At 45.4% G+C, this 14450-nt stretch overlaps 1 protein-coding gene across 2 annotated transcripts in view; it reads right to left on the bottom strand.

Moving 5' to 3' along the window:
- Nucleotides 1–14450, bottom strand: part of EVC2 (EvC ciliary complex subunit 2) — a 146579-nt gene that overhangs the window by 57953 nt on the left and 74176 nt on the right. For both annotated transcript variants that reach the window (XM_030800954.1, XM_030800953.1), the window contains exons 11-13: nt 6327–6566; nt 3078–3253; nt 308–467 (exon numbers count right to left, since the gene is read on the bottom strand). In XM_030800954.1, coding sequence (XP_030656814.1) covers nt 308–467; nt 3078–3253; nt 6327–6566 — 576 coding nt within the window. The remainder of the gene's footprint in view (nt 1–307; nt 468–3077; nt 3254–6326; nt 6567–14450) is intronic.

Raw genomic sequence — 14450 nt, forward strand, 5'->3', positions numbered from 1 at the left:
TAGCACCTACCATCATCATTAGTCACTCAAACCAGCACTCCTAATTCCCTTGCCCATGCAGATATTACTAGTCTACCATGACCCTCTGCTGTGCTTGGGCTGGATAAGAATTGTAGCATCCTGCTGAACACTGCATTCCAAAAAGTCGCTACCAATCAACAGTAGATGGGACATCGTGGTGTCTGCCCAGCTGCCCTTCTGATCCTAGTGCACCAATGGCAATGTCTGGCACAGTAGCTGGCACTTGATGGGTATTAGAAAGTGCTTATGCAAAAAATAAATATAAATAGCATCGTGCCTTATATACCTTTTGTAGCAACTCTCGTCTTCTCTTAGTTATTAATTTTTGGTGGAGCTTTTTCTTTTCCTGCTTTAAGTCATTGTCCAACTTCTGCTTGATTGAAAAGACTTCTGTCTGAGCCCGCTCCAATAGCATTTCCATCTGGTCTTCATCCAGGTACCCTGCTCTAGATGGAAAGGATGTAAAGTTAGGAATGTGGTCTCCAAACTCACCTGTAGCTTAACTGCTATTGTGCCTGAACACTCAACTCCATATTGGTTTTGTTTGAATCAGAAAATCTTTACTCTCCAGAAGAATTACGAGAATGGGCAGCTAAGACATTACTAAAGTACTAGCAGAGTAAGGGCAGAGAAAGCTCAACACAAGAGAGACATCATTAGACTGGAAGTTGGCAAGAGTTCTGGGAGAAAGCAACATTTGAGAGGACCACTCTGGTGCAGACAGAAGTTTCCAAAGGGAGATGGTGGATTAAAAATCCTGGTGTCAAGAACAGCACAAACAAAGTCAAAGAGGCAAAAGCAGGGAATACTCTGTGTGACGGTTAATTTTATGGACCAACTTGACTGGCCCAGATGAAAAGTTCTTTTTTTTTTTTTTTTTTGAGATGGAGTCTGGCTCTGTCGCCCAGGCTGGAGTGCAGTGGTGCCACCTCGGCTCACTGCAACCTCTGCCCCTCCAGGTTTAAGCGATTCTCTGCCTCAGCCTCCGGAGTAGTTGGGATTACAGGCGCATGCCACCACACCTAGCTAATTTTTTTGAATTTTTACTAGAGATGGGGTTTCACCATCTTAGCCAGGCTGGTCTTGAACTCCTGACCTCGTGATCCACCCGCCTCAGCCTCCCAAAGCGCTGGGATTACAGGCGTGAGCTACTGCGCCTGGCCAAAACATTCTTTTTGGGTGTGCCTGTGAGGGTGTTTCCAGTGGAGATCAGCATTTGAATCAGTGGACTCAGTAAAGCAGATGGCCCTCCCCAGCATGAGCAGGCATCATCCAATATGCTGAGGTCTTGAATAGAACACAGAGGCAGAGGAAAGAGGAATTTGTCCCTTTTTTTTCTGCCTTATAGCTTACAGTAGGACCTCTCATCTCATCTTTTCCTGCCCTTGGACTGGGACTTACACCATGAGCTCCCTCTGGTTCTCAGGCCTTCAGATTTGTACTGAATTATACCGTTGGCTTTCCTGGGTCTCCAGCTTGCAGGCAGCAGATGATGGGATTTCTCAACTTCCATAATCGCTTGAGCTAGTTCCTATTTACATAGGAAGCTATTTGTATGGCAAGCTGGAAACAGCAGACGATGCTGTCCATATGTTTATATATCCTGTTGGTTCTGTCTCCCTGGAGTACCCTGACAAGTACACTCTGCTACCAGCATTACCACTATCATTCCTAGACTGCCTGCATCCCTGGGCTGAGTCCCCAGCTTGGCCCAGGGAAGACTCTCAATGGAGGTTCCTTGAAGGAATGAACAGGTGAAGGAATCAGTAGTAGATACACGCTTTAGAAATATAATTACGTCTTTTAAAATAGAATTTGAAAAGAAGAGATGAAGCATCTTTCCCTGGTGACTGCTCACAACCAGCTGGTGGGCCCTTCAGTTCAAGGCAAAGAACTGTTTCTTTCACTTGAGTGCAAATTAAAATCAGGAATGCCAAGTAAATTGCAGTGATAAATTCATTAGCATCTTTAGGTGGGGAGTGTTTGCATAATTTGCACCTTGCCGAATCCTCATTAAACAGAGCAGGAGAGGGTCAAAGTCCCAATAAGGTTACCTAAGTAGCAGAACCACAGTAAAACAACAGACTGTCATAAGAAAGCTGCTTTACAGTCATGTCCCTATTCATTTCAGAGCTCCTTGTAACCTAAAAGAATAAATTTTGTTCTTTACAATTAAGTCACCTCAAAGAATAGGAGAGAAGGAATGCTGGAGAGAGGCAAAGGATGGCACTTAGAACTCTGTGACACCACCATACACCTGACCACAGGATCCCAGGTGCTGCTCATTTGGAATCCGAGACAAGCATTTCCATATTTATACTTAGTGTCAAAGGTGAATGCGAGAGCCGGCAGTGTGCTAGATCTTAAAGAGAAGCGGGCTCCTCCATCACATGGTCCATGTGAGCCTCATCACTGATTTCTCCAGAATATGTTGTTGGAATTCTGCCTGAAAATAATCCAGGGTGGGGAAGTGTAGCTACATCAAAATTGGCCATGAGTGGGACTCATTATACAGTTGTCTAGACTATTGCATACGGTTTCAAAATTCTGTAACACAAAGGATTTTTACAAGATAATTCTTTAGAAATGATAAGTGAGGAGCAGTCAGCACATACGCTGAATAAACAGAAGTAGTGGGTCTCCAGTGAGGAAGGTTCGTGTCAGGCAGTTCATTTGTGCCGTGGTGTGAATGTCACCTTCAAAACTTGAAATTTAATTGCCATTGTGACAGTATTAAGAGACGGGACCTTTACGAGATGATTAGGTCATGAGGGATCCACCCTCGTGAATGGATTAATGCCATTTCTGTGTTAGTTATCACAGGAGTTTGACCCCCTTTTTCTCTCTGCCTCACACATGCACTTCCTCCCACATGATGCCCTTCCACCGTGTTATGATGAAGAAGGCCCTCACTAGATCTTGAACTTCCCAGCCTCTAGAACTGTGAACCAAATATATCTCTTCTATTTATAAATTACCCAGTCTGTGGTATTCTGTCATAGCAGCAGAAAACAGACTACGACAGTTTGCACTGTTGGGACAGTGTTGAGTGGTACCTCTCGTGCTTCTGAATGAGGTGAGTCAGCTGGGCTGCAGCGGTGCTCAGAAGGCCCTGCACACGGGTCTCTGATGACTGGAGGTTCTGGACCAGATATTCCCTGTGGCCAAATCTTTTACTTAGATGATATCTCTTACTAGCCTGGAAAAAGTCCATTAACTCTTCTACATTCTCCTGTCAATTAAAAAAAAATCAAGAAAATATGCCTAATTAAAATTTAGAGCATAATCTTTCTAGACATTTAAAATATTATTTTTCCTTTTATAAGAAAATACACAAGAAAAGAAACATGAGAATTAACACCTTTAACCTCCCTGCCTGTAACAGAGGCTTATGAGAAAATTACATACAAATAAGAAATGAGGGCTTTGAAAAGTGCATTCTAGACCCAGATGGTAAAGAGTTATCAGAACAACTTTACTGCCCTATGGAACATAAATTTCACTCATTCAGCCATTTATCCTTCACCCATGCACACACCCTTTCCACCTGTGGAGTTCCTACAAGCGCTGAGCACCAGCATGAGGTGCTGAAGTTCTGGGAGAAGTCAGCCATCAGCCCAACCCCAAGGAGCTCCCACCACCACAGAGGAGACAAGACCAGGATGGGCACAAAGAAAGCAAGAAGGTTTTTCCTCAGCCTACAAAGTGAACAAAACCCAGTCAAACACAGGAGAGTAACAACCTAGCTAATGCGAGGTGTGTTCTCTAGACCTCACACGGGGCCAAGAGTGTTTCACGTCTCATCTAACTTAACCTAGGGAGACAGTACTATTATTCCCATTTCACAGATGAGGAAACTGAGTCCACATCAGACAAATGGCTGAGCAGGGATTTGAACTCAGCAGTCTAATTCCAGGACCTATGCTCTAACATCATAATAGGCTGCTTCCAAAAATCCCACTTTAACCAGAGGCATAGTAATGAGACCAGGAACGTCAGTAGAACTACTCTATGGACTGGCTTGGTTGTCCTTTTTCCATCTGTGGAAATATCACCCATACAATGGATAACCAAAAGTGTCAACGCTTTGTTCAACAGGGAACACAGGACAGCATGGATGTTCTCCTTCCCACATAAGAGCTGTAACATCTCCACATCTCAACACTTGGTAATTAGCACCATCCAGTCACTGAAAAGCTGCATGGTCAGTCAGGTGTGGCTTCACACACAGTAGCATCTCCCTAAGAGCCACTGGCACCAGAATCCGTATAATAGGAAGGTTGCGGCAATGTTCCTGTCTCCATGGAGTGGGGTCCATGCGTGTTAATTGACGGGAGCCCATGTCGTAAGGAAATTCAGAATTGGTATCCTTAAATACTCTCACAGCTCTGGTCAAAAAAGCTTGTACGGCAGTACTGTTATCACCTGTGGAGTTACTTTTCGGCATAATATCATTCACAATAGCATGCATTCTTTTTAACTTGAGTGCTCTGGCATTGAGAGTCAGCCACTGCTCATCATGAGAGTAAAATGACAACAAATCTGTGAATATCTAAGTAATGCCATGGTGTCTGAATACCAAGCTATGAATACGACAGAATTTGCGCTTTATGTATGCTCACTGAGGATTTAGTGGGAAAAACCTAGATTAAATGGAGGGGGGAGCTCGTTCTCTTTCTGTCCTGGGTGCCTTCTGGGAGTGGGAGGCTTGTGACGATTACTTGGTCTCCTCCTGGGACGGCTCTGATGTCCTCTGAGCCCTCACGCACTCAGCCTGGTGCTGGATGCAGGTCCCCGGAGGATGGGCAGGGCCAGCCTTTGTCTTTGTAGTTGGGTGAATGCTGAGGACCCGCTCACAGACGCAGGGAAGGCCACCTGTGTCCGCACCTCCTCTGGATGTTCCAGTTCATCTTTCGCCACTGTCTTAGCAATGGAGTAACAGAGGCTGGTCATGAGCCCTGATTCACCCTAGGTGGATGTGGCTCATTCTGCTATGGGTGGAATCTGTCCTTCTGGCACAAGTAGGGAATTTCAAAGTGGGAAAATTAACCAGCAAGCCAACTTTCTGGAATGATTTTCACTTATAAAGATAAAAATGAAATAGCAGTGTCCACCACATCGAAAAAGCACTGCTCAAGAACCACAGTGATGCACTCGTGACTGTGAACACATGACTGGACTGAGGAACAAATCAACCCCTGTGGGCCTGACTCTGCCAGATGCTGCTCCAAGGCCTCCAGCACCATCCAAAGGTACCCTTGCTGTTTTAGAAACAGAGGTTGGCTCATAACCTGGAAGAGGCAGCCTGTCTAAAGAATGACATTTGCATTTCTCAAACATCTTATTGACAGTCAAGATAGAAAATTCCATAAAGTAAAATAAGAGTTTGCTCACAATTACTCTTACCATCAGCTAGAGCAAGCTATCAGCACCCGCGATAGTGCTGGGGCCAAACAACGAAGCACATTCTTGTAAAGCAGTGATGTCGCTCTGTGTGCCTGTGTATGCATGCACTTGTGCATGTAAAATCCCTCACACACGCCTCCTAAGAATTTCCACAGTGATGCTGACAGTTTCAGATAGACTATTTTCACTGCCGCCTAAGAAATTATTCTGTTCGACTAACAACATTCACACTCAAGCTGACATGCAAAAATACACAAATCCATCCAAGTATATCCAGGCACAGATACTAAACCCTACATATACATCAATACATGCACACATACATGCATGTATATATATATATATATTTTATTTGAGACAGGGTCTGGCTTTGTCACCCAGGCTGGAGCGCAGCGGTGCTATCATGGCTCACTGTAGCCTCAACCTCCTAGGCTCAAGCAATCCTCCCATCTTGGCCTCCTAAAGTGCTGGGAGCCACCAAGCCTGACCTATATTTACTTTCCACTGCTCTATACGTTAAACATATGTTATGCCAAGCACTAACTTTCCATGAGTCAGCTCATCAAATTTCCATCACACTCTTGTGAGTGTGGGAATTCTATCACACTCATACTATAGGTGAGGAAACTAAGGCTCAAAGAAGTGAGGTAACTTGCTCAAGTTCACACAGTAGACTGGTGGTGGAATTGCAATTCGAATCCAGGTCAGCCTGAATTCAAGGCCTGTACTCCAAGCCCCATTTTCCCTGCTTACTGGAAACCCACACACCAAGAGATAGAAGAGAAAGATCACTAGTGCGCAGTACAAAGGAGAGGCAGGACTGAACTCCGAGAGAGGAGACATTTACTGAAACAATTCAGAAAAACTACTTTTCCATCACAGCCAGGCTGATTTATTACCTGTATTTTAGAATAATTTTGCAGCAGCGTTTTAGCTGCCTCTGGCTTCAATTCCCCTTTGAAAATAGCACTTTTTATCTGGGTAAAAAAGATACTGTGCAGTTCGTTTCTCTGGAAAACAGCCAGCTGTCTGTGAGCTTTGGCAAAGTCTTCTTCTTGTTGCAAAGCGAGAGACTTCCTCAAGTGCTCCTGTTCCAGGCCATGGAGGGTCCGCAGAAGGTTGTTGCACTCTACAGCAGACTGGAGAGAGGAGAGGGAGCGCGTGAGAAACTGACACACTGAACATGCACCTACATGTGCATGTAATGCAATGTGTACAGGCACATGTGCACACACAATTTGTACATGAACACACAGATGCATGCACATATGCATTACAATATACACACACATGCACATGCAGTGTGTGCGTGCATATGTGTGCACAAGTACATGTGCACACACAGCATATACACACGCAGCAAAAACAAATGCACACACACAGACACACACGCAGTCCCAAGCTGACAATAATGAGGTTACTAAGCCCTGGAATATGCTGTTCCAATCTGTCCTCCCCTGTTATCTAAATGCTTTCTAGAATAATCTCAGAGCAGAGTATTTACAGGGGTGGAAATCTGCAAATCAAACTGCTAGAAAATAGCCTGCAAAAAATGGAAATCTTTTTTTTAAAAAAAATGGAAATATCTTCACTATCAGTGGATCGTGCTGACAAAATTATTTCCCCTATCTTTCATTCTCAACTTTGCTGAAGAGAAAAATACCAGCAATCAGGCCCAAGTGGAGATCCTTTGGATAAAGAGAAGCAAAAGAGGTGTTAAGAAATGGCTGCTTGGATGCCTGCATAGTATGAGGTCCTGCGTGAGGAAAGAAAGGAAGCTCCCCTCTACTGAGCTCCTGATCCATTTGCATACGGCCTCCCCCCAATTATCTCAGTAAGGAGCTCATATATCAGAGGGAGCTGTTCTTCACTCCACATGGGTAGGCAGGATTCTAGAATGGCCCCCGATTCCCAGCCCCCAGTAGACATGCCACATACATTCCCTCCCCTTGAGCATGGGAATGAATCTGATTAAGTCACTCCTATGATTGGTTTACATTATATGGCAAAGTTAAGGGTGTCTTGATGATGTAATTAAGGTCACTAATCAGTTGACTTTGAATTAATCAAAAGGAAGACTCCTGGGTGGGCCTGACTCTGAAGCACTGGAGCCTTCCTAAAGAGAGAGACCCTCTCCTGCTGGCTTTGAAGAACCAAACAGCCATGCTGTAAACTGTCTCCGCAGAAGGGAAACTTCTGGGAGCTGAGGGCCTCAGTCTTGTACCCACAAAGAAGTGAATTCTGCAAATAGCTTGAATGAGCTTGGCCCAGGACCCTAAGCTCCAGAGGAGAATGCAGCCCAGCCAAGACCCTGATTGCCAGCCTGCAACATCCTGAGCATAGGTCACAGTGAAGCTGTGCCCAGACTCCTGACCATGGACACTGAGACAGTGTCACTAATGTGTGTGGTTGGTTAGGCAGGAATAGAAAACTGACACCCTCCATTTTATAAGAGAAGAAACACAAGCTTAGAGAAGGTAAGAGCTTTCCCAAATTCTCACCCACGCTCAGCTAGGGGAGGAAGCGTGTTGAAAGCAAGTGTTCAGGCTCCAAGCTCTGAAACCACTCAGGCAGTGACAGTGGAGCTTGTTGGTGAAGCGAAGGCAGGGAAAGGCTTACGCGTGCAGGATGTGTGGGTACAGCCATCCCAAATGGCCAATAGAGGCCTGGCCTTGGGAAGCAGGCAGGTGTGGCATTATGCCACGGCTGGGCTGAGTAGAAGCCCAGGGAAGTCAGAAGGGGCTTCGGTGCAGAGGGCAAGGGCCAGAGCTCCTTCAGGCTAAAAAAGGTCAGAATGCTCTATCAGCCACCAGAATTCTCTGGTTTCAGTAAATAGCATCACCTGCTCCCCAATTTCCGAAGTCACAGACCTGCTCACCTCCACTTCCAATAACTCACAGAAGCTCACCAAGGTGATATGCTGATCTCTAGCTTTCTCTGTCTCTCCAGTCCCTTTTACTTATTGTTTGATTTGTTCAGAATCTGGGCCAGAAAGACAAGCATTATTTAGAGGCTTCCAAAGAGGTCCAAGGTCCAACAAGTGGCATCCCCTGCCCTGCGGGTGCTCACAGCAAAGCCTAGTGGATGACAGCAGGGGCCAGGAGGCTAGAAGTCAAAGGCTTTTATGTGCATCCTCTTGGCAACTCTGTCAGGACCCGTGCCCATACTAATGGTTTGCCTTGCCCACCAAATAACAATTCAGTCTTTTTAAAAAGCTGATTTTATAACAAAGGATTAGATTCGACATAATGAGTCACTCTATTACAGAGAAATGGTATTCACAGCTGACTTGATCTAAATCAAAGGATGCAATTCACCAACAACCAGGAGGGTGGTCAGGACCCTGAGTCTGGGCACCGCAGGGGCATTCCACTACGAATGACTAGCTGGTGCCCAGTTATGTCGGTTCATCCATCAAAGTGACCTTCTTTTTTTGACAGTATAGAATTTGACAAGTCCCAAACTTCAATTTATTTTAATTAATAGAAATGAAATATGGGGTAATTTCCATTTAGCTTCTCACAGACAAGATAAAAAGCAGACACACACACAAATCCTAAAATAAAATTTTAGGGCTTTTTTTAGAATCATATCTCTGCCGAAGAATAAAGTATGAGGCAATGATGTATTTGTGCCATAGTGAAACACTCTCTAAAATACATGTGGACAGGACTCCCATGCCCACTCCAAAAGGGAGTTCAGAGCCTTGCAGATGTGAGTTCCACCCCTGACCTAGTTCAACCTCCTATGCCAGAGATGAGAAAACTAAGCCCTAAAGCACACCCCTGGGCCTGCCAAACAGGGGAGGTCATGTTTGCAAATGAGTGAGGCTGCCTGGTGTGACAGGCACTAGGAAGTATTGGGGACTGGGGCAAAGTGCAAAGAGCACGCCCTGCCTGTAGGGGCGGCCTCCATCCCATCCACCAAAGGGCTCTGCAGGAATATGGACTCAACACAGCTCAGTCTTCTCATCCTTTAGCTGGAAATCTGGGTTTTCTTACATAAAAGTTTATATTTTAAATATTGTCAACAAATGTGTTTTTTTTTTTTTATTATTATTTTTGAGACAGAGTCTCACTCTTTCGCCCAGGCTGGAGTGAAGTGCTGTGATCTTGGTTCACTGCAACCTCTACCCTCTGGGTTCAAGTGATTCTCCTGGCTCAGCCTCCCGAGTGGCTGGGATTACAGGTGTCCACCACCATGCCCAGCTAATTTTTGTATTTTTAGTAGAGGCGGGATTTCACCATGTTGGCCAGGCTGGTCTCAAGCACCTGACCTCAGGAGATCCACCTGCCTCGGCCTCCCAAAGTGTTGGGATTACCACACCTGGCCACAAATGTGCATTATAAAGGAATGTGAAAGTAATGATTACTCGCCCCTAACCCGCTATTGAACTTCTCAATAAAAAAGACTTCAGGGAGATAAGGCACATGTATCCTATGGCTTCCAACACCTAGAAAAGCAAGTGTCCCCTGGAGGGAGTGTCCCATGGAGGGAGTGGGGGGCATAAACCTTAAGGGAGGATACAGAAGTTCCACTGTGAGAAGCACAGGCCTGCATCAGGCTAGCTGGAGCAGCTACTGTGCATGTTGACTCTACAGCACCACAAAGTGAAATCCCGCTCAAAAGTGATGACTGTGCTGTCGTACTCCGCATACTCAGCAAGACAGGCAAACTGTAAAAATGTCTTATAAAAACAAATCCATCAGAAACGGTGAAAATGTCAGAATTCTTGTGCTGAGGACAAAGACTCACCCAGGGGTTAGAAAGCCTCAGGCAGCCCAGGGCAAGATATCTGCTGGGCCTCCTTTTGAAGCGGCAGAAAAGCAGCGGAGAGAGCCTGGGAATAGAAGACGAACCCCAGAGGAAGGACCCAGCTCTGAACTGGATGCAGGAAGCTGGGTTGCCAGTCACTTCCCCTCCGGGCTTCGGTTTGCCCACCTTCAAGTAGAAAGAGTTCACATTCTGTGTTCTATGCCACGGGCATCTTTAAAAATTACATTCAGTTATGAATCATAGTAAAGCCTTGTCCAAGGCTGACTCAGTGCCGAGCAATGGCTGAAGTACTACACAAGAATTAACTTACTTATTCTCACAACAGCCCTCTGAGGCCTCAGGCATCATGATTATTCCTGTCTTAAGGATGGGGAAAGGAGAGCCAGGGTGACTGGGTAACGTGCCTACTGGAGGAAAACAGCAAGGAAATAAACCCCAGCAACCTGCCTTCTGTGCCTATATCCCCCAGTACTCTCCCTAGGGCTTCTCGATGGAGAAACGCGCTGAGAACTATAAGGCATTATATATTCATTTAAATATTATAATATGAACAAATTTCAGCTCTACACTAATTACAGTCAGCTCTCTGTATCTGTGGGCTCTGCATCCATAGATATAACCACGTGCAGGTCAAAAATTTCTGTGTGTATTGAACATATACAGACTATTTTTTTTCTTGTTGTTATTCCCTAAACAGCATTCCCTAAACTACTTTTTATGCATTTATATAAACTATTTATAACTATGTAACATTTATATCGTATTAGGTATTACAAGTAATAGAGATGATTTAAAGTATACAGGAGCATTTGTGTAGGTTATGTGCAAATACGACACCATTTTATAACAGAGACTTGAGAATTTGTGGATTTTGGTATCCGTGGGGGTGGGATACTGGTGGGGAGGGTCCTGGAACCAATGCTTCCTGGGTATCGAGGGAGGGATGACTGTACTGTACTAAACTTTACTCAGGAAAGCTGATACTGCTCCTTTTGCTTTTCTTTTTTAAAACTAATTCTTGGAATACATCTAAAATATTTTTATGTATTTTATTTAAAGATGACTATAACACATGATAGCTAATTATAAAGTAGTCTGTGGTTTTGTGAGATGGAATAGCTTGCAGGGACTGGAAGGAAACTAGTTCTATTAAATTCTGCAGCTCAGATACTATTTCTGGAAACAGATTGGTTCAAATAAGGTGGCTGCTTGTCTTTGAACAGAGTGACCTAGGAAATCTAGAGTGATGGTGCCCGCCCAATACACGCTGGCAGGCATGGTGGTGTGGGTGGGAGAGAGGTTGCAGAAAAGCCCTGGAGAGGGCAGGGTCAGGAAACCCTGAGGAGGAGAGGGACTGCGTGACAGATGGGAGTAGGCCACAGACCCAGCATCCTATCCTCACACTCTCCGCATAAGAAAGCATTGCCCCAGGCAGTCTTTTGATAGCAAAGGCACTAGAAACATTCTAGATGCCCCACAGGACAGGTTCACATGGGGCGCACAGCAGGGCGGTGTAACCTCCACTGCAGGAGGGGGCAGTGTGCGCAGTGGTTGGGGGCGTGCTGCTGGACATGAGGCTGACTGTCCTTGGGCAGGTGAACCTTCCCCAGCTCAGTTTCCTCACCTGTCAAAGTGAGATCCTCTCAGTCCCTACCTCACTGAGTTGTTGTGAATGCTAAAGAGACAGTCAATGGGATGTGCTTGGAACAATGCCAGACACACCACGCATGCTAAGGAAGAATGAGCTGTTATTGTTACCCATCGTATTTTTTAAAAGTATTTAATAAAAACAGCAAATGTGTATACTGTGATGTAAAGTGAAAACAAGAAATATATACAATTATACAAACTGCATAATCCTTACTTTATAAAAATAAACGGATAAAGCAAAAGGCTAAAATGTATGCCGGCACCTAAGGGCAGGTGTGAAGGCCGCCTGAGCCATCCCTGTATCTCCAGGGTTAGGTATACAGTAGGAACTGAATAATGGGCCGAATGAATGATCCTCTGCCATTGAGTGGTGGGATGGGCTTCCCTTTTTTTTTTTGTTTTCAGGGCTTCTTCTTTTTAGCTTTGGATCTGAAATCAGATAGCCTTTCTGTAAGGGGCCATATTTTAGACTTTGCCACCTGAGGTCTCTGTTACGTATTCTTATTTTTGTGTATTTGATTTTTAAAACTCTTTAAAAATGTAAAAAACAGTCTCAACTTGCAGGCCACATAAAAACAAGCTGGGCAAGATTGGGCTCTTGGGTCCTTGTTTGCTGACTGCTGCCTTAAGGTACTGTCCAAGCCTCCCTTGTTGAGCATGAATTATTTTTAAAGGTAAAAAAAATTGGCTGTGCGTGGTGGCTCATGCCTGTAATCCCAGCACTTTGGGAAGCCAAGGTAGGCAGATCACCTGAGGTCAGGAGTTTGAGACCAGTGTGGCCAACATGGCGAAACCCTGTCTCTACTAAAAATATCAAAATTAGCTGGGCGTGGTGGCGGGCACCTGTAATCCCAGCTACTCAGGAGGCTGAGGCAAGAGAATCACTTGAGCCCAGGAGGTGGAGGTTGCAGTGAGCCAAGACTGCACCACTGCACTCTGATCTGGGTGACAGAGTAAGACCCTATCTCAAAAAACAACAACAAAATAAATTGTAACAGATTTAGGAAAGAATCAAAAGAGAGATAATGGGATCATTTAGGGGCCGAATCACAGAACAGTGCAATCAATACATTCTTCCTAAGGGCTCAGCTCAAGGATGCGTGATGTTGACAGGGCATTAGAGCGTAGAGTCGGCGAGGGAGGCTGCAGTGGACTGAGTGGTGACACCCCCACCCCCCAAAAAAGGTATGTCTAGATCCTAACCTCAGGACCTTATTTAGAATAAGGGTCTTTCCACATGAAATTAATTTAAGATCTTATGAGATCATCCTGGATTATTTAGATGGGACTAAATTCAATGACAAATGTCCTTATAAGAGACAGGAGATGAAAGGGTTACCAGGGAAAAGGCCACAGGAAGACAGAGCAAAGATTCAAGTGATGCAGCTACAACCCCAGGAACACCCGGAGCCACCAGAAGCTGAACCAAACATGGAAGGATCCTACTGACAACTAGATTTTGGACGTCTGGCCTCCAGAACTATTATGTAACAGAATACATTTCTGTTGTTTTAAGCCACTAAATTTGTGGTGATTTATTATGGCAGCCACAGGAAACTAGGACAGGAGAACCTAAAATGAGATGGTTCTGAAGGCAAGGGAGGCCCCAGGAGCAAGAGAGCAGGTGCAGGCAGGACAGTGAGGACCTCACCCCTTTTTTTTTTTTTTTTTTTTTTTTTTGAGACGAAGTCTCGCTCTGTCGCCCAGGCTGGAGTGCAGTGGCGCAATCTCGGCTCACTGCAAGCTCCGCCTCCCGGGTTCACACCATTCTCCTGCCTCAACCTCTCCAAGAAGCTGGGACTACAGACGCCCACCACCACGCCCGGCTAATTTTTCGTATTTTTAGTAGAGATGGGGTTTCACCGTGGTCTCGATCTCCTGACCTCGTGATCCGCCCACCTCGGCCTCCCAAAGTGCTGGAATTATAAGCGTGAGCCACCGCGCCCAGCCAAGACCTCGCCCCTTTTCTTTACTGCTCATCCCATGTCTGACCACAGATGACCATCTGTGAGTCACGAGTTGTTAACAAGAGAGCTGCTTATTTACTCCCGGGGGCATTACTGCTCATCCCATGTCTGACCACAGATGACCATCTGTGAGTCACGAGTTGTTAACAAGAGAGCTGCTTATTTACTCCCGGGGGCATCCGTAGATGGCCACAGTCTGCGGAAGGGAAGCTGAGTTCAGAAGCTTGTTCTTAAGTAGTTGGAAGCCCTTCCTAGGGGAGTGGATGTTAAGAACAGGATATGCAGGCTCAGGTCACATGAACTGAATAAGCCATCTCTTTCACAGAGGAAAACAGAAATCAGGTTTGATTTGGTACATTCAGGAAAAACTCTAGTTCTTTCAAGGCAGCAACTGACACAACTTTTGGAAAAACAAGAGCTGATTTCTGAGCAGTCTAGGCCAGCCCTGGGAAGGCTGACCAGTGAGAACTCCAACCGAGCACTGTGAGCTGAGAGCCTTCTGCAGCCCATGGGCGCCAGGCAGCTGCTTTTCCTACATTGCTTCTCCCACCCACCCTGAGAGGTGGCTTGCCATTAGACTTGCAGTGCCTAATTAAGGCCTTCAGGAGCAGAGACGGAATGTACTAGACT

This window comes from Nomascus leucogenys, chromosome 20 (genome assembly GCF_006542625.1).
Source record: "Nomascus leucogenys isolate Asia chromosome 20, Asia_NLE_v1, whole genome shotgun sequence".
NCBI lineage: Eukaryota > Metazoa > Chordata > Mammalia > Primates > Hylobatidae > Nomascus > Nomascus leucogenys.